This window comes from Fistularia commersonii, chromosome 19 (assembly GCF_037954325.1).
Source record: "Fistularia commersonii isolate RoL2024-O1a breed Wild chromosome 19, RoL_Fcom_v1.0, whole genome shotgun sequence".
Classification (NCBI taxonomy): Eukaryota; Metazoa; Chordata; class Actinopteri; order Syngnathiformes; family Fistulariidae; genus Fistularia; species Fistularia commersonii.
The window spans coordinates 11,090,706-11,115,616 of NC_141302.1; the positions used below are offsets into that span (position 1 = coordinate 11,090,706).

Sequence of the window (24,911 nt, forward strand, 5' to 3'; positions counted from 1 at the left end):
TACTAAGTATTCTTCTCACCTCAATCCGCATCATCTAACCCAAATCTATTATTAGCCATTGTAGCAATTCAAAGTTTAAGGCTGATGTTTTGAAAGTCCCTGGGATTTTAAATTATGCTGACTCACTTTAATTTCTTTTTACAGAATGATAGGACACACAAGTGGTGAGAGGAGTCGTAGGTGCAACAAAGCTCTCAGACTGAGCTGATCTGTGGATGTTGTGGTTACATTATATGAGCATTAACCACTAAGCCACTGGGATGAACAACATTAAGTTTTAATGGCGTGTCACATAAATCATTAACCTCCACAATATCGGCCATTCGACTGGAAAGCTTATTAATTATAATCTACTCAGACATAGGGAGAATGGAACCCGTAGTGATAATATTTTATATAATAGTAGAGACAAACTTGGTGATCACAAAGCAGTCAGCATTACAATCATTCATCAAAATCCAGAAATAGCCAAATATTACTATTAAATAATCACTTCTCCAAAACGCTGGGAGTTGCGTGTTTGACATATTCAGAGGGCATCAATTTGACTGGCACAGGTGAAATGAAATAATAAAAAAAGGGAGAACAGCATAGGTCCAATCTGCTGCAGAAGTGACATGGGTGTTTAAAACCCTCAACTGAACGGATGCTTGTGAAAAGACACTCAATAAATCTCGATGCTTCACAGGAATTATAATATCAAGATGATCATATTCAATACCATGTCGCCCACCTAAAACGCGTCTGCACTTCCAGAGTGAGTCATGAGGGTTCTAACTAAAGGCAAGTGTGGTGTGAATAATTCAGAGGCAGCATTACACCTCTTGATTGAACACTGAATAGTTGGCAGGTTTGGATGCCTGTTGGTGAATCACACCAATGAAATCCTTCTTAAAAAGATACCACTGTTGGATTGGCCCACATTAAAATTGCTCTTTTTCCACATGGACTCTGCAATCTGTGCAGGACAAAAACCAGCAATGACTACCCACACAATACAGACAACTCTTCCCGTCGAGCCCCAAGCAAACAAACACATGCACACACACTCTCTGACCTTGAGATTCTGTCCATCGAATGGCAGAGAGCCGCTGACCAGTGTATAGAGGATAACCCCAAGGCTCCAGACATCCACCTCCGGCCCATCGTACTTCTTTCCCTGGAAGAGCTCGGGGGCAGCGTAGGGTGGGGAACCGCAGAATGTGTCCAGCTTGCTCCCCAGAGTAAACTCATTACTGAAACCAAAGTCTGCTATCTTGATGTTCATGTCGGCATCCAGAAGCAGATTCTCTGCCTGGAGACAGATAGAATGGAGGAAAAGCAAGGAAAGGACAAGAGAGGGAACAGGATTGCAATGCAGGGAGGTTGGGGAAAGAAATCAGAAGTTGGAAAGCCTGATTAAAAAAACAGTACTGAAATATGAGAATTTATATTTCCTTGATTAGCCTGCCAAGAAAGGAAACACAAGTACTTCAGATTCACTTTGATTGATGTGGTAATGGGACTTAGATTTCTTTTCCCTCACATGCAAAGTTTTTCCACGTTCTTCAACCTCACCACAATCCAACCCCCATCCCATCCAGCGCCAGCACCACCCTGAAAATGGTCTAAATGAATTTGTAGCCACTCTCAAGGCCCCCCAAGATAGAGGAATGCAACATTGAGGACACGATTCCAACTTGTTTGCCAGGGGAAAGACCTTGTCAGATAGGACAACAGGTTACAAAGTGACAGCCAGAGGCACAATGTGAAGATATGCACAACAGGCAAAGTGGGCTACCACAGTTTATTCTCTAGATGTATCCAAATCGAGCCTGTAAGTAAAGAGGCTGGGGTTGCTTAGGAACAGGTGCACTCTTCTTTCCACTTGCTCTAAATAGTCTGCGGCTTCCGTGTGTCGGAGCATCTAGAAAACTGACATCATCTGGAGGATCTGGCCTTGGTTGGCATGCTGGCCCCTCTATATTTCACAATCTATTGTGAATAAGCTCCCCCTTTAAATAGTCTGAAACAATTAAGCAAGACTTTTGATGACGTTTGCTTAATGAACTTTAAGGGAAAAAGAGGCATAACAATAGTAAACCTCAAACCACAACAGTTTTTCACCCTGGGAAATGAACAAAGAACTTAATTTTAGCCTTGTTGTGAAATGCCAGCTCATCAATATTTCTACTGCTTTAGAGGGCCCAGCAGAGTTAAGCCGGCGTGGGATTTTACTTTGAAATCCACCAACATGAAGTGATTAGGATAATACAGGATATAGGACAGTTCACAATACAATCATTAGTACAGCCTGTCCTGTAAAAAATTAATGAATCATTCTGCTACTCCTAAACGTCAAGCCCCTCCTTGCCTGTGGGTGTGAAAATGTTTCACAAAGAATCTTTCTGGAAGCAAAATTTGGCAGCAACTGTGAAAGTGAAGCATATTTGTTGTAAATTGCAATCATGATAATGTCCTCTCTCTAGGTCTGCCTGAGAGTGCGGTAAGAGGATTTAATCCCCTTCGTAATACCAACTACAACAGCAAAAAAAACTGACCTAGAGACACCGGATCAGCGTGTCGATAGTTTGGCATCGGTACCAATGAATGAGTTGGGCACCGAGCAAAGTAAATATACAACAAAAAAAAGAATTTGAGAAAAAAAAGAGGCACATGGTAAGTGTCCCCTTGTGTACAACCTCTGCAGCGCCCATTCATATGGATGTTTTATCTCAATTAGAGAGAGAGAGAGAGAGAGAAAGAGAGCGAGAGAGAGAGAGAGAGAGGGAGGAGCATCAGAACTGACACACTCACACGATGATGCACTTTGGCAATCAGTGTAAATCAATCTTGTGTGTGTGTGTGTGTGTGTGTGTGTGTGTGTGTGTGTGTCTGTCTGTTCTCACCTTGAGGTCTCTGTGTACTATACACTTCTGATGGCAATACTGCACCGCTGACACAATCTGGAGAGTAGGAAAAAGGAGGGAGGGCAAAAACCAGGGAAGGGTTGGAGGAGAGCGAGAGGGCCGAGAGATAAACAGGGTTAAACAAGTCAGACGAAGAGGATTCATCATTACAATTTAATTAGGAAGCAAACATTAAACCTGCGCTCCAGACCGCAACTATTTAGTCTCTAAATTTGGAGGCAGTGTGACTTAAATTTGAAACTAACAGCGCCGTGCAACCACCCGCTGTTGGAAGCCGTGGGATATAGAACCAGGCGCAGTATGTAAGTGCCCCCCCTCCTCCCCATGCTGTAATGAATGGAGAAAAAGTACTCTCACAGTCCTCTGTTGTACTCTGCTGTCAGGGATGTGCACTGTGTGCACTGATGTGCACTATGACTTCGACCACACACTGTTCGTTTCCTCATACATAACACGTGCAAACAAGGCACTGTTGATTTCAGAGCTTGGCGAGAAAAAAAAAAATTAATGATTCTGAAAAGGCCCTATTTTGCAGTCAAATTAGCGCTGACTTGTCAAAATCACAATTGTTGACGTCACAGCAAATCAATGATACCAATCCAATTTTCTTTGAAGCGTTGAAATATAAACAGATGACATACTTACCTTTAAGTCCACATTCAATCTGTTTATTACCTTAAAACATATTACAAACAGAAAAGTTTTGCCTTTGCAGTTGTATCTAATCACCCGAGTTGGCCTGTTTTCGCACAGTCTGTGGAAATTATTGCAATTAACAAAACTTTATAGAAAATGAAAACCTACAGCAGTGGTTTATGTGGAACCATATTCATTGCAGTTGCAGCTACATGAACAGGCCTACACACCCAAAAAGGACATTTCATCTGACACACACCTGTCTGAATTTGGCACGGGCTTCTTTCTCCTTCATTCTTCCATGGGCCACCAAGTAATCAAAGACCTCTCCTGGGAGAGGAGGGATGTAAAGAGGGCAGATTTAGGGTCGAAACCTGACACCGGTCTCCTTAAAAATCACAACATTGGGTCAAAGGGACATTAAATCATAAAACCGGAGTTGGTAGGGAAAAAACGAACAACACAAAGTCCTTTTAATATTGCCATCATTTTTATGTCTTCTTTTTATAGCCTTCGATTACACAGAAATTAAGTGTCATTGTCACATCACTTTGTTTCTAAAGTTGATGCAGAACTATAACAGACATTACTTTTACTCTGTTTTACCTTTGGCTCTTGCCAACAATGTACCGATAGCCACAGGGCCAAACCTGATTATGATGTCAAAAGGTTTCTTATACCTGCGGACTGTGGCAGTGAGCAAAAACCAAAAAAAGGCGGTATATTTTACTAACAGCTGATGGCTAGGGATTACATGGCCTGTGCTTGGAGTGAGAACCATTTGATCCTAAAATCCAGGAATGCCAAACCTCATGGGTAATTATTTCACCAGAACACACTTACCTCCACTCGCGTACTCCATTACCAGGTACAAAGTCTTCTCTGTTTCTATCACCTCAAAGAGCTTGACTGGAGGTGGAGAGAGACAAGTAAAGATGTGGGATTGGGGATGAAGCAAAGTGTGGTGTGATGGAGCAGGTGAGAGAATAAGTAGGGAATGGGGGAATGATGGCCAAATATGTAGCCAGGAAAGGAACAGTGACGCAAAAAATAAATAAAAAGGTGATTATTGTGGTTCAGTCTTTGAGCTTGACGTCTGTCTGTCTGTGTCTGTCTGTCTGTGTCTGTCTGTGTCTATCTGTCTGTGTCTGTCTGTGTCTGTCTGTCTGTGTCTGTCTGTGTCTGTCTGTGTCTGTCTGTCTGTAAGAGTTGAAACCAGAGAGTGTATAACAATATGAATTTGACATATGGATATTATTTATATGTCACACTCACCTATGTTGGGGTGATTCAGCATCTTCATGATCCTCACCTCACGGAAGAGCTGAGAAACGAGGTGCACACATGATCAACTCCTCATAGGTGGTGGTGTACTTAGGTTGCATGTTTTTTGGGCCTGGGACTTTGATGTAAATCATGATATCTACTTCAGCTTGTAAATTTTTGTAAAGAATGTCTCAAGAAAATAAAAATAAAAAAAACATTGTATTTAACATAACCTATCCTACCTTGGTAATTGTTAATCATTTGCTAGTAATCCCCAGGCCATTTCCTTGTAACTCCTGAACAAGAGTTCGTGCAGATTTCTACAAATTACTTTGATGATTGCTAAATCTTAAAAGGTTTCTTACTTATTTTCATCCGGTTTATAGATTTATTTTTAAGATACGTCTAGGTGACGTTACTCTAGGCTGGGAAATGTCAATAACAAAAACCAAGATTTTTTCTAAAAGATTATGTATGTCTGTAGAGATGAAATTACTTGCTTGATGAACATGTTTGGCATTATAAAAACTCATGATACTTTATAACAGAGGATATTTGATGTTTCCATGTTGACAAGGCACCTATGTTCTTATGCAATAGTGTTTGATTTTGCACATTCTGGCTGATACGTTCCTCTGGGCGCACAATAGCCCATGTCACTGCAAGGTTAAGAATTCATGATCAATATTTAGAGTATGTAGAAAACCTACAATCTACTACATTCTCATCCTGTCTAAAACCACGAGCATCCATTTAATAGGAGCACAAGTTCCACAAACACGCAGGGAGATCTAGCCCTGTGAGACTCCATATCCTTCTTCAGTGAAATTCTCAAGGTCAAAATGGGCTCAGTGAATATCGATGCTGACATGCAAACGAGACCGTTAAATATATACAGTATATGGAATCCAGACTCCAACTGAAGACATGCTTTGTGGATATTTTAATTTATTCACACTTGAATTCAAGTTTACTGCCATGAAACAATTTAGGGAGTGAGTGTTACTTTTGTCCATTATATTGTATGTGTTGACAAAAATTGTCAGTAAAGTATAAATTCATCCTGACTCTTTCAACAGTCAGTTATCCTCACTTTATTGACAGGGCTGAGATTTCCACCTTTGTGGAAATGTAAAAGACCGTATCTAATTCAACTCTGTCAGGGGGTGAGAGTGTTGACAGATATTGCTGGATTTATGTGGCAATCCTGTCAGGAGTTTTTGTAATTTGTCTGATGCAAGCATACATGGGTAAAGTGTGTGTCAGTGGACAGACCCCACCCTGCCACGATCAAAGGAAGTAATTGCAGCTTTTTTCCTGTAATTAAAACTCTCTAAAAACTAGACCACTTCAGAAAGATAGAGGGAGGGAAGAAAGGAGGAAGGGAAAGAACGACGAGTCTAAAAGTGAAAGGAGAAAGGATGCCATTTCAATGACCTCAAAGAAGTGGGATACATATGAATGAATTTGGAATTTTCTGTTGGTGTCAGTGTTTGTGCAAGGGAGAATTTGACCCACCTTCTGCAAACTGGAGGAGTTGAGCTGTGTCTTATCAATAATCTTTACAGCCACCTAGAAGTAAAACGAGACTTTATAGTTACATTTTTCTGCTTTTTTTGTATTTGATGCATCTCATATACACACACAAACATGCAGTATCAGGCCTGTCTATATTGTCAAATAAACACAATGTTGTCATTTTGAAAAAAAAAATTCACACACACACACACACACACACACACACACACACACACACACACACACACACACACACACACACACACACACACACACACACACACACACACACACACACACACACACACACACACACACACACACACAATGTTGGAGTCTTAGAGCAGTAAGTGAAATCACAATCACAGCAGGGAGCAGTTGCATAATAGGGCAGAGACACACACAAACAGCTGAGGCATGGCTTATACCAATGCTATATTGAATTCTATAATTCATAATCCAACAGTGGAGACCAGCATGGGAGAAGAATAGATAAGACTAAAAAGAAGGAGAAAGAGACAGGTGGCAGAAATAAGGAGGTGTGAAGTTGAGGAAGAAAATCATGTCGGTGAAAATGAATGGTCTCTTTCCGGGCAAAAGGAGAGGGAGGTTCCCTGGTCTCTCCTGTTTCTGTTTTTAAATGTCAACTGTTAAACAGCTTTCCACTCCTTTTTCTGGTTGTGCTTGTCTTCTGAGTCCTTCGTGCCCTCTGACTCTCCCTTGTTTTTGCTGTTTGTTTGTGTGCGTGTGCGCGTGTGTATGTGCGTGCGTGCAGGCATACACACACGCGCGTGCCAGCAAGTCACATGGAGTGTTATCAGGGTGTCAGGCACAGAGCTGTCACACATTGACAGAGCCCGCCCACCTCACTCCCTCAGACCAGGATTTGACTTGCCTGAGCTGAGGACCGGGCCCAGCATGGGCTCAGCGCAGATAAATCTTTTCCCTTAAAGGGCCAGACGGCTATGTTACATCACAACTGGAATTCAAACTAAGCAACAGACGTTTGGGCTTTTCTGTTCACGCAGACAATGGCGATCTAATCTTCCACAGCAGATGTACTGTCTTCCAAAGCCATGAGAGCCCCAAATCAGACCAAACCCGCTGCGTGTCACAGTATGAGCCCTACCAATCCTCATCAACAAGGAGGCCTGATTAACATTCAGAAATGAGAAACATTGGCAGTGGCTTTCAACTTATTGTGACTAATTAAAATAATTCAGGCTTCAAATATTGTCATCTGCAGATGTAAGACCATGGACAGAAAAGACATAGCCTTATAAATTCGATTGCTTGCCTAAAACAATGCTATGAACCCTCGGGGCAACATGGCCTGGGCGGTAAGAGCGGTCAACTTGGAACCAAGCAGTCCTGGTTTGATTCCCAAGCTCCTCTTTGTCTGAGTATTGAACCCCTGCCACCCCCAGCAATGCTGTGGCTGTCCACTGCTCATGGTTACTCCATGACGGGTTAAATGTGGCAATATATGGTAATGTTGATGCAAGCTGGTTCTCTGCTACTTGCTGTTGAGGCCCACTGAGATTTAGGTGCAAGAGTTACTATCTAGCAGAGCCCCCTAATGAACTTTTGAAAGAGCACATGTAAAAAACCCTCCGACGGCGGATGGATGGGCACTGCAGGAGAGTAGTTGAAGACACTTTAATAGATGTGAAGGCGACCTCCTTCTCTGTGCTTTTATTACACATGGTTTCAAAGGTAGGTCTTCAGTTTAGGTGAGTGCTGCAATGGTTTTAGAGGTAAGGCTGACACAAGTATGGCAATATGACTTTGCTGCATTGAAAATCATTAATGCAGACAAAATGAGCAGTCATAGCCAGCTACAGATTAATACTTATAATCAAAAAGACAGCATGTTTGCATTTATGCCTACCTCTTTTCCTGTGAGGACGTGTCGTGCCAGTTTGACCTTGGCGAAGTTGCCCTTGCCGATGGTTTTCAGCAACCGATAGTTACCAATATGTGGCTGGTCATCTGATGTGGTTGTGGCAACGGAGTTCCGACATCGTGGCATGCTGGAGCGGCCAGATGATGACTTGGAGTCCTACAGAAAAGAAAGGGCGACATTAGCATGAGGACGATTTACTTATAACCAGTAACTAAAACTAGAAAACATCACAGTGAAAACACAAAATCTTTCCAACGCATGACCAACAAATATTTTACAGCTAAGAGGAACTACATCTACTCAGTGACTTTAATTTGAACTCATTCTGGTGGTCTCATCAGAGCTGGACCCATTACTCAGTGATTATTCAGCATTCATGTAGAATGTATATAAACCAGAGTGGTTGTATGGAGTAACACTGCTGCATCTTATGCCAGACAGTAGGTCATTTGAGTCACACACACCCCCACAAAAAGAAAACAAAACCTTGCTGTGCTGGCAAGTTTTGCATGGTTGGCAATCGCTATTGGGTTTCAACTCCAGGAAAGGGTCACAACAATTTTGTGTGTGTGTGTGTGTGTGTGTGTGTGTGTGAGTGAGTGAGGTGAGTGAGTGAGTGTGTGAGAGAGTGAGAGAGAGAGATCTGAGAGGACAGGTGACAGGGATCAGGGTCAGGGCAGAGGACGACTGGCTCCAGGGTGATAAGACGCAAACACACACATGCAGACTGACACAACCACCAATGCATGGACACCAGCGTGCACACTCGTGCCCACCAACACGGCAGCAGGTAGACAAAAATGCATTACGGATACAGAACAGCACAAATCACACACACTGCTGAGATACTTGACACCTATGAGAGAGATGGGACAGAGAAATTCACACTGCTGGTGTGGAAAGAATAAGTTCCAACAAGTCATTTCTTTGTCTTGTTCTCTGCGTTCCACCCTCACTGGTAATTTTATTCACCCAGTTCTCTCTTGCTTCAACAAATACGAGGCTTGTCGGTCGATTTCCTTTTCCTTACTCTTACTGCCTCTTTTACATTACCTAAGTTCAAGGGAAATGGGGATAGCCACGATTATTTCATTGTTTCTGTTACTTGCTCTAAGTGGTATGATGTCTATATCTCAAAGACTTCCCATCCCCACACACACAGCCCCCATGCTGACGTGCGACATGTAATAGGGCCAGATTAAGATTTAAAATAGGTGGAGGAAGTGGGATTAAAATGTAATGACACTAGCATCAAATCATCCATACGTGGGGTGGAATAAATGGCTTTTATTTTTAGATCCTGTGGAAGAGAGGGAGACGGAAACATACAATGTCAAACATGGATGTGACACTGTTTAAGACACTGACTCGCGATGTGACTGTTCAGACAAGTTATTGGTCATCCAACTGCAACTGACATGTTGCGCTTTGGATTAATTGGGGGCTAATTCATTAATTGATTAATTAATTGGGGGGGCTTTCAAAGTACAAACTTGCATTGAACAAAAAAACTCTGAATCTTTATCAATCTTTCTCAGCAAATGATAACTCATATCGTGATTTTAGTTTGAATTTGGGTCACTCTATAAGCAATTCCTCACACCTCTACTTCTGTTATTACCTTGATGAATATAACATGAAGAGATTTTACCTCTGACTGAATTGTATCAATGGGATAAAGCACCCTTTAACAAAGTACCTTGGGCTTTAAAAAATAAATACTTTCCCTCTCTGCACCAGTTGTTGTTATTTTGCTGTTCATGTGAGACTTTCAACCTTCTTTATTAAGGTTCGGGATTAAGAGGCAGATTTCTGACAAACCTTAGTGGTCCAACTGCAGAACAGGGGAATTTAAAGGTGAAAGAATTAAGTGTCGCTGAGCAACAAAACCAAGAAAGTGCACATACACAATACAATTTCCAGTGTGATATTTCTTCATACACACTGGGAGAAAAAATCCACACTGCTTGTCCGCCTTCTAGACACTGACACACTTAGAAAACAGTTGTTCCCAAAACGGTGTATGTTGGGAAAAATCTCATTATTTCATTGCTGCACACACCTTAAATGAGCAGGAACTAACGCTGTATGGTCAACATTGTCTGGCTTCCTGCATGACCCAATTTCTAATGTATATGTAAAGGTACAGCTGCCCATGACAACAGAGACAATGACAACACAAATGGTCGCACCTTTCCGATCAAAAGGAAACTATAATGTGGGTCAGAAAAGAAAAAGACTCCTCCGGGATGTAACACAGGAGCTGAGTTGTGGTATAATATTGCTTGAAAAACTATCAAGGTTACAGAATCTAATAATCTAAGAAAACCATTTGTGGTTCCCAGTATCTCATACAGTGAAATGCGCTGCTTGCAAGAATACCAACCACTTCCACTGGTATGATGTCCATGATCTTGATACTGTTCTGAGATTTCTGTTAAGACAACACAGTACTCTTGTCCTCATTCCCATGCTTATATTGACAGACCACAGAAAAACTTAATGAGTCAAACAGAAACACTGCAGAATCATAGAACCAGGCTGATATTTGACATGAAATTCTGACCATTATAAGCCGCATTTATTAAATATTTTGTTCTTTTTTTTCCAATGGTCAGATGTAATGTGAAGTCTGGATCAGCTGTCACACTTCAGACAGACACCCTACATTTAGCAAACGATTGTTCTATGTCTGTGACTCTTATTACTTCATTCACTGCTGACATCTAACATGTGCCTTAAGGTAATTTATTTCACATTTTGTATGGTTTACTTGGATATGAAGCAGCAGAGAAAAATATTAAAATATTGAGTTCTGGGAAATAAGCCTATCATCACTGGCTAGCTGAATTTTGGGAGAACACTGTTGTCCAAGCATTCATTTAATGGACTGACAGAGCAGAACTAAAAATCTCTGGCAACAGCAGACAAGACAGGCCAATCAAAACACAACCGTAGCACTGAAAAAAGGCAAAGCGCTGTGGAGCTGATGAGTACAGTGCCATAAGAGCACCAGTGAAGGTGTAAGAAGCAAGATGCCGAGCGAGATGTGTCTTTGGGTAATGTTTAGGACTGAGCATGGTTATTACAGGGGCCCCTTCATTTCTAAAATACATATTAGGGGTACAAAGCTACCTGAAAACTAGCTACCTACTTGAAAACCATGCCAGTATGCCATCGTTAAAAGACATGCCCAGGAGCAATGTTGAGTGGTGGTATTGGTAGGTGGCAGAGCATAACAATTATTCATAGCGTATGGAACCTGACATTTAAAACATTTAAGTGTGACATAAACATGAGGGATTCACCTGTTCTTGTTTAAAAAAACAAACCAAAAAAAACATTGCTAGTGTTCACTTTAGGGCCATGAGTTGGTGCTATCAGGAAAAAAAAAGTTGATCATAAACAAAAGACTTAACAACTGGTCATTGAGTGGTAGCTGTCAGTCTCATAACAAGGGGAAAAGACAAAGTGCAATAACAGGATCTCTCAGCAATGATTCATGCTGCAATGTGGCCTTATTAAAGATTCTCTAGGTGTGGTCAATCTTTTAAAGATTCATATCTGTTCAGAAATGTTAACAGTACAAGTCTGACAATATTGATAGTGTTTTAAAGTGTTATCGCCGCGTACTGTCCAGACACCACATAAAGAGCACTGTGCAAAGTACAGTAAATAAGAATTCAAGTGTGCTGCCTCTTAGCTATTTCCCTCTTCCACAGTCCCCCGCTCTTTAAGCTTCCTTCTCTCCTATCCTCTTTCATGTCTGACTATTTTTGTCTTCTGATTCTTCCCTCATTTTTGGGCAGCTGCAGGCAAAGCAAAACTCCCTCCCCCAAGCACACATGCATGCACACGCACGCACGAAGGCACGCACGCACGCACACATGCACACACACACAGAACTACCTCTCCCCTTGGCCGCAATTTGAAACATGTTGGAAGACAAAAAAAGTGGCATTGTTTTGTTCCCACACTCAATGAGTCAGGGCTACTACCTCAGAAACAGCTTGTCTGGAGCTTAGCGCAGAATGAGAGCAACCAGCTAAAAAGGTGATCCCATTTTACATGTTCACATGAGTTTGAGAGAGGCTGTTGAGTTTCATGCTGAATGTTCATTTTATCTGATGTCTGCAAATGACATTCACACCAGATGAGGGGGAATTCTCATGGCAGATGAGATGGATGAGGTATAGGTAGCAAAGTGGAAACACGTGGCGTGAAAGACACAAATATAGCTCGTCACATGAGAACGTTTACTGCTTCCGATGACACCTAATTGGAGTGGTTTATGTAAAGAGCTCAACAGCCATTGTGAATGGAGTGAATCAGAGAACTTCAATAGCAGTTATTGTGGAAATGGTGCTGTTTATTCAAGATCACAGACTTGGTTATGAACAATTGAATAAGGAGCAAATTCTCTGCAGAGGTCTAAACATAACTTGTGTTTTCCTGGTGTAAATTTTTCCCTTTTTCATAAAGTATAATTTCAGATTGGATTTTGGAAGATGACGAGCCGGTTGCAGTATAAGCCTCTCTTTATCAGTCTTTGTGGTCTACGGTATGGGGAGTCCACTGGCATGCTCTAAGAAGCACATCCCCACTCACACATCCAAGAAAGTAACTCCCTGACAAGATGTTTGCTGCTAAGAGCCTTTGACTGCCAGGCTCAAAATACAATCATGTGCACAGAAGCAAAACATAACACAGCAAGGCATTAATGCTAATCCAACATTGCAAAGGCTATGTTTTGACTCCAGCCTCATTATCACTACCCTTTACTGGTCCTAGAGTCCTTGTAAGAAACTGCTGAGACTTCACCAAACGGACCTCTATATGGGGCATATCAGACACTATATTAGAAAAAAGATGAAAACAACCAAGGATAAACAAAATCACATTAAAATATAGAAAGAGAGTTTGGCAGTATTTCCTACATTTTCTATCCAATTTGATGGCCAGAAGAAATTATTATACTTTTTGCTACAAGAAAGACCTATCAAAATCAATGTTTACTAATCAGTATGTCTGCGTTATGTGTTTAACAATATGCACGTCTGTTCATTACGGGTTATAAAAACCCTGGGACAATCTATAATACAAAATTAAATGAAATAGCTTAATTTTCTGCTGTGAAATTAAACATTTTTAGTGATGGTTCAAGTGGTTTTGCAGATAATGACAATTTAAAATATGTCATTACCAATTAAATGTAATTACACAGTTTCTTTTCATTAGACATCATTATCTGCAAATTCACCATTCTATGGATTCATGTCTGATAACTTGAGCAGAAAGTTAAAAACAGAAGATAATTGCTGAAATATACTATGTGTGTGTGTGTGGGGGGGGGGGGGGGGGCAAGTAATTGATGAGACAAATATTGGGCTCGATATCAGCGTACGGATGGAGTGAGTGAGCTTACAACCAAAATAAAGGTATACATAGAAGCTAAAATTCTAGTTAATGTGAGGACAAATAGGACACCACTGCCAAATAACTATTGTGCTTCATAGCAAAGCAAATAGTGAAAAATGTACACTCAAGATTCAGTTTACATCAGGTGACTTCTAATTCTAACACAGCCAAAACAGCCATAAATCAGAGTGCATATCAGATGTGGAATAACTTCACTGTTTTCCCAAACAAGTGAATGTAATCTGATCTGAACATAATCAGGGAGCAACTGTCTACAAACGTAATTTACTCCAATGGGTTCACAGCTTTAACGGTAACCAAACATTAGGCTGTTTTGTGCAAGCTCGTTTTTATTTATCCTTTATTCCTGATCTTTGCCTTAGCTAATTATCAATTTACTGGTTATGGTCTTTAAATCAAGCAATTTGTGTAAGTGTTGTGGCTACTATCCTCTAATATCAATGATGTCCACGCTAATACAGTAAATAGTTAAAAGGTTATTCTGTGTGTTTTTAATAAAGACAAAAAGTGAAGAGCTTAGCATTATTCCTATTTCTGTATAACAGACCAGTCCCAACACATTTTAAGATGAGGAGAAATTAGGTGGCCCTTGCTTCCCAATTCGTTATCTTGTTTTGAACACAATGGGCGACGATGTTTCATGCCTGAAACAAATAGAAAAGTTCTTAAAAAAAAAAAAAACATACGTAAACAAAAAATATTTTTTCAAATGGGACTATTGGAACCATTCATGTCAAAGAAGGGTAGCTTGTGAAAAAAACATCAAGGTTGACTTTTTTTGATATGTCTTTCATGATATTTAAACTAACCACAGGGCAAAGGCTATGAAAATAATTCAAGTGTTCTTCAGTTAATTCGCCTAAACTTAAATTCTTTAGCTTTTACCTGATTATCCTCCATTGATACCGTTGTCTAAATGTGTCAAACACACAAGCTTGACTCACATTTAATCATCTTTTTTAAATTTACGCAACTTGTAACCAGAGCTGCTATAAAACCTATTAAAAATAAGACATAAATCAATTATCTTTATTAATCCCTGTGGGGAAATTCGGTCTCTGCAATTAACCCATCATGGATTACCATGAGCAGTAGGCTGCCGTCCATTAGCGCCAGGGGAGCAGTTAGGGGTTCAGGGTCTTGCTCGACAACACTTCAACAGACTAGGAGGAGCCGGGAATCGAACCAAGAACCGAACCAAGAAAGTTCAGTGACGATTGCTCTACCTCCTGCACCAACCAACCCCAAAGCATAATCTTCATCAGCAGTCACATACGAGCAGGGTTACACTCCTCGCCCCTCAACACACACTAATGCACTTACACTCGATAAGGGTCTGGAAAAACATCAGATCCTGGTGACAGGCCACTGATGCAAAACCAGCATTATTCATACTAGTTTCCATCCGTTTTGGAGCAGAAGTAATGGAGCCAACTCTTGTGCTAACGTGCCTCCACTAACACCGCCTTGATGTTGTCAGTCCTTTGTTCAGCTGGGCATCAATGCTGAGTTGAATTGTTTTTATTTCTATTATTGGAAATTTTACATTTTATAAGTTTGCTAATCTGCTAAAAGTAACCCCTAATGCCTGATTGGTTCTTCAACTACTGGTACATGTTGTGTATTTAAATATGTGTTTTTGTTCAACTGCTAGTATGAATGGCTAAGGGGTAAGACACTGGTACAGCATCTGCCAGCTTGCATATACTTTGCTATGCAAGACAATGCAAGACTATACTGTGCAATAGAATAATTATAAAACCTTTAACTGTATATACTTTGATCAGAAAACAGTTTGGAGATCAACAGCAAAAAATACAAATAAAAACTAACTTCAGTTACAGCACAGACATCAGGTTTCTTACCTTCAGTATTTATATCATAAGGGCAGCCTTTGGAAAAAATACTGAGCCAGCGACATCTGATTTATAGAGTTGTATTTTTCTTCCAGAGTCATCTCTTTCACTTGATATTTGAGGAGGACGACGCACTCATATGCTTTCAGCGTATTACAAAACAGTTTTTGCTTTGATGTGACTGTGAAGATCTCTTGTGCTGCCAAGTGTTTGCAACCCGTTGTCCTACATAACTTGCAGAATGAGGTTTTCTACCCATTGTGTGACTCTTGGAATCCAAACCACATCCATATAATGTTAGTTGGAGGTCAAGCCATATTGACATGTCTAACAGCTCATGCATAAAACAGACACTCTTGCATTTACATGCTATGTCTCTGTTCTTGTAGGACTAGAGCAGCATCACAACAGCGTTGAGTTTCTATGTCAACAAAACCTAACAACAGTAAGGTCATTGTTGTGGCAAAGTTGTGAAATCTTAGAGACTTCCATTGAGTGTAATCTGCTTTCCAAAAGGACATTTAAAGGATTCTCTGGTGTAGGCTGGTGACAACTAGACAACCTGGCCTAACCTGAGCTAACACAGTCAATAGTGTCAAATGCTACAGCTCAGACAATTTACACCAGTTATACCATCATGGATCCTTTCAATAAACATTATACACGAAGCAGTGCGCAACAGATGTGACCCCATTTAGGCCTTGAAATACAATATTCCAAACTACCAATATTTGATACAGAACACTCCAATGTTCAGAATACAATCACAATAGACCTTAATACACTTGAACAAGCAGGTTGGAGCTGGATATACAACAAATCCACATTTAATAGCTCCTGTATTTTACAGAAAATTGTGTGTGGGAGAGCACGCACACACCTCATTTGGTCGTGATGGCTGTGTTGCCATGGAGATTTGTCGCTTGCTGAATCCTGCCCCCTATTGCAATGTTAGTTTGCATTTCTTTCATCCCTTCATTTCCAACAGCTCCCTCCCTCCGCTCTGCCTCTTCTATTCATGTTTACGTTTCTATTTATAATTCACTTTAACACAGAGATGACTTTCCAGGAAAAATAAATAACAAAGGACATCGTTTGTTGTTCTGAGACAGGAGCATGTTGTGAACAGTAGCCAAGTCTTTAAATTAAGTTATTTATTACTGATTACCAGTTCCACATGATTAAAGTAACTACTGTTGAATACTCACAATATTTCTTTTGTTTAATCCATAAAAAAACATGTCACGTATCTAGCATAAAATAGATGGATAACAACGTTATCTATTTTACAATTTAAGTTTTACCATAATGTAATCCTGACATGGAAGCTGCAACAGCTCCTGTGGCTGCCTCTACAAACTGGAACAGCCTGCCAATTACAAAGTAATCCCTCCAAGAAATAACTACTGGAGAGCTCATGCAAAATAAACACTCTAATGAGAGGGAAAATTAAAAAAGGACCCATGTTTAGAACCCTGCCAAATGCCCGGCTGAAATGCTACTGCACCTGTTTGACAGTTTTCTAGTTCAAGTCAGAGAAAAAAGACAGAAGAATTGGACCAAGATCTGGTGTCTTTGTAATTATTACCCTGACACAGGATGCTATAAAATGAATATCAGTCCAACAGAGTATATTTCTTCACTCATCATCCTCATTTGAGTTGAAAAGGTTTCTTTCAAATGTATAAAATAGGCCCATTCTGGAACAATTTTGCTTGTACAACATTTACCTCTTTTGTGGAAAAAAAAACAAAAAAACACTGTATTCATACAAACGTGTGTACTTTGTATGTATGTACATACAAAGATTTGAGAAATTGTCTTAACCTAACAACTGGCATACATTGTGTGTAAGGGTCCATGTGTTAGTTTATGATGGTATTTCGTTGATGTATATCACTTTGACAACAGGACTGGATTCACAAAGCACAGGACATCAATTAAGTTGAAGCCCTATAAAATAATAGACTGGCAGTTGTAAAACTCCTTGGTAGAGACAAAGCAGAACTTCATTTCATCATGCCTTTGTTTCAATATTCCCTTATGTAACCTCACTGCACTTGTAATTTGAGAGTTGAAGTTCTTGAACTTTTTCTGGTTATCATTTACTTCAAGCAAAACAGCACAGAGAAAACCAAGGTTATCTGTTGATGGTATATTATAGCTGGACTAGAACTACATATGTCCCAGACTAAACATCTGTGCTATTTGTAATTTCTTCAAGTACTCACTATTGGCTTATTGCAGTGCTGTTTGGTTTCATAAAGCCACAACAACTACACAAGACAATAGCTTAGTGAATGCCTTCCTTGAACGCTCCTTCGTGAGCACTGTTCATCTCCTACAGGCTAAGGCCTAACTGGCTAGTGGGTAAATAAAATGCCCATGTGCTTGCTATAGAAATACACCAAATAGATATATTACACTTGAGAAAGGAACTTTATCACAGTGGTGCCATAGTGGGTTTACTGTCAACGCAGTGTTTTGAGTAATCTGCTGAACTGGATTACCCCAACTTCCTGTGTGTGTGTGTGTGTGTGTGTGTGTGGGGGGGGGGGGGGGGGGGGGCCAAAGTAATTCAGAGCCCCTCTTTATTCTGCTCATGGTGTCGCAGTTGGGACAAACAGCACAGCATTTCCTTGTGCGCCTTCATTCTGCTGCTATTCAAAACTGTGTGAGTGTGTGAGTATATGTTAAGAGGAAAGGCTGTGCACGTGAACTGCCAGAGTAAACAGGTCTGTGTAGCTTTTAGACAGCATTTGCTTTGACAAGCTGCTGCACACATTTACCAATGAAAGGATAGGCCACTTTGTCTGAAACAAAAATTGTGTGGCATAAAATGGTTCAGGCATAACATTTTCACCTGCCAACTAAACCAATAGAAATTGGATGAGCTACATAACGTTTGTTTTATTTCTAGATTTAATGTTATTGTGGTATCAGAAGTCTGGTATGCCCATTTGTAGAGGTTCAAAAGAAAATATTTCCGACACAGTAGAGAATGATAGCTCAAAATAAGATTGTGGTGCAGAGTAGAAACTCAAAATTGCATCTTTGTTCTATTTATGACACAGTGGTTTTTCTGATTGGGGTGTAATTAGCTCAAATTACAGCGAGCTCCTCCTTATAAATACAGAATTTACTTATTAAACAGTTTCTAAACTAAATCCAAATTATGAAACACCCGTTATAGCCAGAATTTAGAAATGTAACTGCATTGTGTTTTCTCCATCTCAAAGAGATAAAAGGACATTAACTGTCACTGACGTGTACCTGAAGTCCAATCTATGATTTTTTGTTTCTTCAGCTAATTACTTTTAGGGTACTCTTCTCTGTATTTCAGTATTTTTCTGACTGCTAAAGACTTGCAAATGATTCAGTAATTATCCTGTCATTTTGGAAACATTTAAATCTAGAATACATACTTCTGTAACTGATTAAGAAAAAACATAACTATTTTGACAGCTAACGACTCATTTAATTTTCTACACTCAAACGTAACAAAGTTACAATCATTTATACAATGATTTGCAATGATCATTAATACAAAATCAGAGCATTATTTAAGGTTTGTGACAGAAGAGTCCTCCGTCAAAGCTCCGACCCGGATGTTGTAAGACTCCATGTTTCCAAGGAGTGAGTGCTTTAGATTTCAGGAAATCCCAATGTATAGTGTCAGTGTTAGCTCTACAAACTAAAGGATGACAATCTTAGGGACAGGACCAGTCTCTCAGCAACTTATTATTACAGTTTCCTCTAGATAGTAAAATGTTAATAGTGTGGTCTTTAAAATCAAATACAATCAAGGGGCCAGTCTCAATCAAAAAGCCAATCCAAGCCACAGATAGATAAATTATGAAGAATGACACACAAGGAGACAATCAATTGAGTTGCCACATACAAGTCTCAAATAGCAGGAAGTGTGGGCTGACTGCTCCCATGTCATCTTGGGAGGTGCACAGTAGGGAGGAAGTTCAATTTAAGTTGTAAATAAATTCCACAGACCAAAATTTCCAAGATCAATAAAACATTTCTGAAAAATTTGCTCCACTAAAGCAAAAATTCAGCTAACAAGCAATATCAATAGCTTAAACTTTGGCGTCTTGTTAGATTTTCAATAGATTTTCAATCAACACATGAAAAATTCACACTAAGTGAAAACCACATGTCTGTCCACAGTCAAATATCCAATAGTGGGATCGGGAAAAGAAAGTGACTGAAATGTCTCATTTAACCCAATGAAAACACATGTACAATCGCTATATGAGCATTATTAAACAACTCATATTTCACATGTAACTGCTGCAAGTTCCCTGCTGCAGGATGAATCAAGAAAAACAAGCAATGTGAAAATTTCCCATAAAAAACCTCTCAAACCCTTCTTGGATTTTGCACATTTGATATCCGGAGCGAATCCACGCCGGGACGACAAGCTGAGTTGATGACAAAGCATTAAGACAAATCCATACTCCTGACACTTAAATGACATCAAGCTCTTGTAAAACACAGGTCGACAGTTAGTTGCCACACCTTTCACTCTGCTCAACTGGACTGGCTTGTTTCGGGCTGTTCTGTCAGACAATCCGACATACACAGACAAAGCCATGAACTTCCTTGCATTGTTGGCTAAACACCTGTTTGTCCTATATTGCAGTGTTTGATGGACCTCCAGGTCTATATGGCTAACAGAGCTCATTAAATCACACATTAGTCCCCGTCTGCTGTATACATATGAAGGTGAGGAGAAATGGATGTGATGGCGCGAGTAATCTAGTACGTGTTTGAGGCAGGTCCTCTGTTGCTAGGGCCCTGGCTTGCTTCGTCTTTCTCTTCTGCCTAGTGACTGCTCTGGTGAGACGAGAGGCATAATTTATGGTTTCCTGGGCGTAACGGCGCGCACATGCATGCATGAGTGTGTGATATAGATTTCAGCACAATGACTCATTCAAGGGGAGCATGAATTAAGGAATAAAAAAAAAGCTGAGTAGGAATGATTAAAATACATTTTCACCAACATACCTGTGTCAGTGTGAGTGTACATACGCACAGACACAGACACACACACACACACACATACATTCTCTCTTTGGTTTGGTTTATCACATATTTGCATTATTTCCATCTCAACATTTTGCGAAGAGGTTCTCTGCTAAAGGTCTCACACTTTACTGTGTCAAGTGAAATGCATCAAATCAAATAGTGCTCTTTGATTTAACTCCTTTTTCAAGCTACCTATTACAATTTTCTTGTTTTCAAATAGAGGTAGTAGTTTTTCCAAGAGCACTTTGGGAAAGAACAAGGTGAAAGATTTCATTTTGTCTACCATATGACCATACATAAACACACACTATCAAAATAAAACACATAATTAGTTTGCACATTACTATGCAGTTAAATTATGCCGCATGTTTTTTTTTTAATCACTTACAAATTAGGGCAATGTCGGCAAGAAACAATATAAGATTTTCATTCTTTGTGTAATACTCATGATGCCTAAGATATCGCCTTTACTGAAAAGATCATGCAAACACAAAAAGTGACCTTCAAGAGTGTCACCATGTGAATGTGATAATCTGATGTGTCCTCTAGAGTTTTCCACCAGGATGAGCCTGGTACACAAACAAGTATGAGTACAACCAGGCTGCTGTCTAAATGAACAATAAATAAGTAAAAACAACTATTTCTTCTGTCTTCCTCAGGATGACAGGAATGCTTTTGGAAAACATTTACATTTCCCTGTTTTATCAGCATTAATTTCTACATTGCAGTGACACCGGGAGTTTGATTTAGCAATCCAGCTTTAATGTACATCAGCCCAACACAAAAGACACAGAAGAGAGAAGGCCTCATCTGTTTGGCTGTTTACATTACAAAGAGTCAAGAACACACTTTGCTCAGTCAAAGCACATGATCAGAAAGCAGAAGAACAGCAGCATAAGCTCCTTTCACTCAACCTCGCCACTGACCACACACAACACCAAGGCTACAATGTCGAGATGGCATTGTTTAGTTTACAACTATACACACGTTTCATGAACCTCATTATGACTTCAATTCAATTTATTCCTTATCTTTGCTGCGTATCCAAAATTTTTTCCTCAGCAGCATGTGAATTTTTTCCGTTTCTCTCTGTAGATTTGCAAACTCTCCGACACAAACTCCCACCTTGAGTCAACTTGATTAAAATATGCTGTGCCACACAATAGCAAAAAGAAGGAAAAAAAAATCATAGCCTAGTTCATTCCAGGTTGCCAGTGAAAAGGGGGAAGGGAGAGACAAAGCTCTCAGATATAATAAGTTTTGTCAAAAACTGATTTTAAAATTTTGTTTTTTTAGGTATTGTAATATAATGAAGTTCTGTGAACTCATACGTACATCCTTCATGGATCTGCTACAATGGTTCAGCTAGCTAGCTGTTTGTTTAGTTTTTAGTTTTTTTATGGTGTGCCGATTAATTCAGCTCAGTGAACTGACCCAAAAAGTGCTTTCAGTCCATCAACACTACGTAATGTCACCATTAAAAATAAAAGAGCTCTGGGGTGGTTGTATTCTTTATGCGATTTCATCAGTGAGGTAAGGACCCACTGGGACTCAGTTTTACCATCATACCAGGTGCCTATCTTGTATGTAACTAACCAAACAATGAGAGTGAATGAAGTAACAAGTGTAGAGCCAGACCTGTATTTCTAGCCCCAGCAGCCTTTTCAGACATTGGCACTTCGATTTCCTGTTTTACAATGTTTCCTCATGATCCTCACACAATCAAGAGATCATGTCTGGGGAAGTGCACAAAGAGCACAAACAATAGAAAAGGTGAACTCCATTAATCAAAAAAATTTGCTACACTATCTGTTAGTAGCAACTGACAATAGCTATCCTTTTACCAGAGTGTTCGTGAAAAGCCCAAGACATATTGTGACAGAACTATACTGATAGTTAAGTTCCTTTTAAAAAAAAAGGAAGGAATAAAGACATTCAAAATATCCACCAGGATGTTGCTATACCACCATTCTCAAAGTACAGAAAACCTTAGTGTGTGTCTTGACGTAAAGTGATCATTTTTTTATTTTTTTCTCATTCTGTCACAGTCTATCAACTAGTAGGATTCTCTGAGCTATGATGCTACAAAATAAAACTTGATCTTTTCAGGCAACTTTTAATGAAATATTCCTAGACAGGCTATTAAGAGGTACATTATATTTGTGAAATGGAGATGTTAATATAACTGTTCCTGAAGCTGAGAACAGTTTCATGAATTTTTGAACTGCTTTTCCATATAAAGTTGCCATACCAAAGTGACCAAGACAATGTGAAAGGGAATATCCTTCACTACTTGTGTGGAAATAATAATAAAAGCCAAATAAATTATATACAATATGTTTCATTCACAAATTTTCAATTTTTATGATAAGATAATGATAATTTTCCTTGAATACAATTTATCAAACAGACTGGCCAGGCTTAAAAGAGAACATGCTCCTTTTTTGTTCACGGCAAGTCTGTGGTCTAGTCATACTTTACATGTAAAGTGTCATGAGAAAACTGTTTTGATATGACAAACATCTGACCTGAATTTATGTGGTCTGAAGAAAATATTTTTTTTATTTCAAATACTGGGGGTGGTCATCCTTATACATGGACAGCTACACATCTCCTTACAGATCAGAATTTCTATCACAAAGACTTTTTTATCATCACAACACAGCTTTGCAGCGAATGACAGCAGGTCCATAGTGTTGTTCTAAATCTAGAAGCTCTGAATAAAAGTATCCTGCACAAACAAAATTCATTAAATCTCTCCATCATTATAGTTAATTTCTAGACCAAGTATTATAGAAATCACCAAGGGAGCTCTTATTTAATGAAAAGCAAAGACATACAATAATCTCCAAAGGTAGCTAGACTTGGTTGACAGGGCTTTTTGTATTGTGACAGCCAGGGACATTTCCATCATAAATTCTTTGAAAGTTAACTTCCACTGCTGCTTGACATCCTCATATGGTTTAAGTGGATCAAGACATTGGTGTTGTTCCTTGGGGCCTAATAACAGAAAAACTGGCATGCTTTGCTTGTACGTTCCACATCCTTGTCTAACAACAGTGGACTGGGATGGATGCAGGCAGTGAGGCAGTGATGTGTTGCATACTGACATAAATGAGTCAAAAGTACAGCCTGGACCAGAAAAACAAGGTTTCTGGTGGTCAAGAAGCAATATTTTCTGTAGGACAGATTCACTCCAGTTGGAGTGGACTTTGGACTGTTCAACTTGGACATTTTATACAACCTAAAAAAAGCACACAAGAGGACAATAACAACAAAAGCAGCAGCAGAGGCAACCTCAATGGGGAAATATGGCCTCTGACAACCATTAACTAACATTTATGAGGACAGTCATGCACAGAAAAGCCAGCCAATCTGTCCAGCCAAGTTAATTAATTAACAATCAGGCTTATAGTACCTAAAATAGATTAGACATTTTATTCCAAAAGAGACTGAATATACCTGACAGAACAGAAAAATCTGATCAAAATGCACACTGGGATCTCAAATCCTCTTAGATCAACCCTCAGCCAGTCCTTATGTCCATTGCGGCTCTGTCCTGTCTCTTGAGACCTGACACCAAAGGCTCTCTATACATGGCATTTTAAACGGACTGTTTGTGTACAAGTATTCATCTGTGACCTTTTACCCACAAACCTCATTAATTAATTTGCCATGACCTCACACATTTCTTTTAAACTCCCGAGTTCTTACTGGGTGCTCAAGGATGAGCAAGTGAATATATATATATATATATATACATATATATATATATATATATATCGAGAGAGAGAGGGGGGGGGGCAAATAAACATATAAACATGCAATGGCTGAATGCGTAGGCCTATGCTGTTCATACTTGGGTACAAAAAGCAAAACAGGAAGCTCAAATTGCAAATTGAGGTTTATAAGACCACACTTTGCCTCCGTATAAAGGACAATATAACACAATATAAGTACCACGATACATGAGTAAAAAGTCAGCAATGTCAATCAATGTGAGTACATCTTTAACAGCACAACACTGCACACCACTGCAAGCACAAAATAGGGAATGAATTATGAGGATACAAGAGCAATTCCAAAGAATCACATCTGGGCACGTTCTATTGGATTGGCAATGGCCAAAAAAAAAAAAACGCTGATCCGTGTAAAATCCTACCAACACTCTATGGAGTGTTGTAGAACTCCACCTGCTGAAGCATCACTGTTCTTTTTAAGGATAACAGGTCTTTAGTGTGTATCCCATTCACAATGCACTAATTCTCTGAGCTCCTTCTCCCACAATCGCTTACAAGAATGAATTTTTACCTAAATCCTATCAATAACTTAGGCATCTGG

General features: G+C 39.6%; 1 protein-coding gene across 11 annotated transcripts in view; it reads right to left on the reverse strand.

Annotated features, from left to right (window-relative positions):
• Positions 1-24,911, reverse strand: part of mark2b (MAP/microtubule affinity-regulating kinase 2b) — a 50,017-nt gene that overhangs the window by 22,151 nt on the left and 2,955 nt on the right. For all 11 annotated transcript variants that reach the window (XM_086165223.1, XM_086165222.1, XM_086165220.1 and 8 more), the window contains exons 2-8: positions 8,221-8,391; positions 6,330-6,383; positions 4,821-4,869; positions 4,389-4,454; positions 3,805-3,875; positions 2,889-2,945; positions 1,058-1,294 (exon numbers count right to left, since the gene is read on the reverse strand). In XM_086165223.1, coding sequence (XP_086021349.1) covers positions 1,058-1,294; positions 2,889-2,945; positions 3,805-3,875; positions 4,389-4,454; positions 4,821-4,869; positions 6,330-6,383; positions 8,221-8,391 — 705 coding nt within the window. The remainder of the gene's footprint in view (positions 1-1,057; positions 1,295-2,888; positions 2,946-3,804; positions 3,876-4,388; positions 4,455-4,820; positions 4,870-6,329; positions 6,384-8,220; positions 8,392-24,911) is intronic.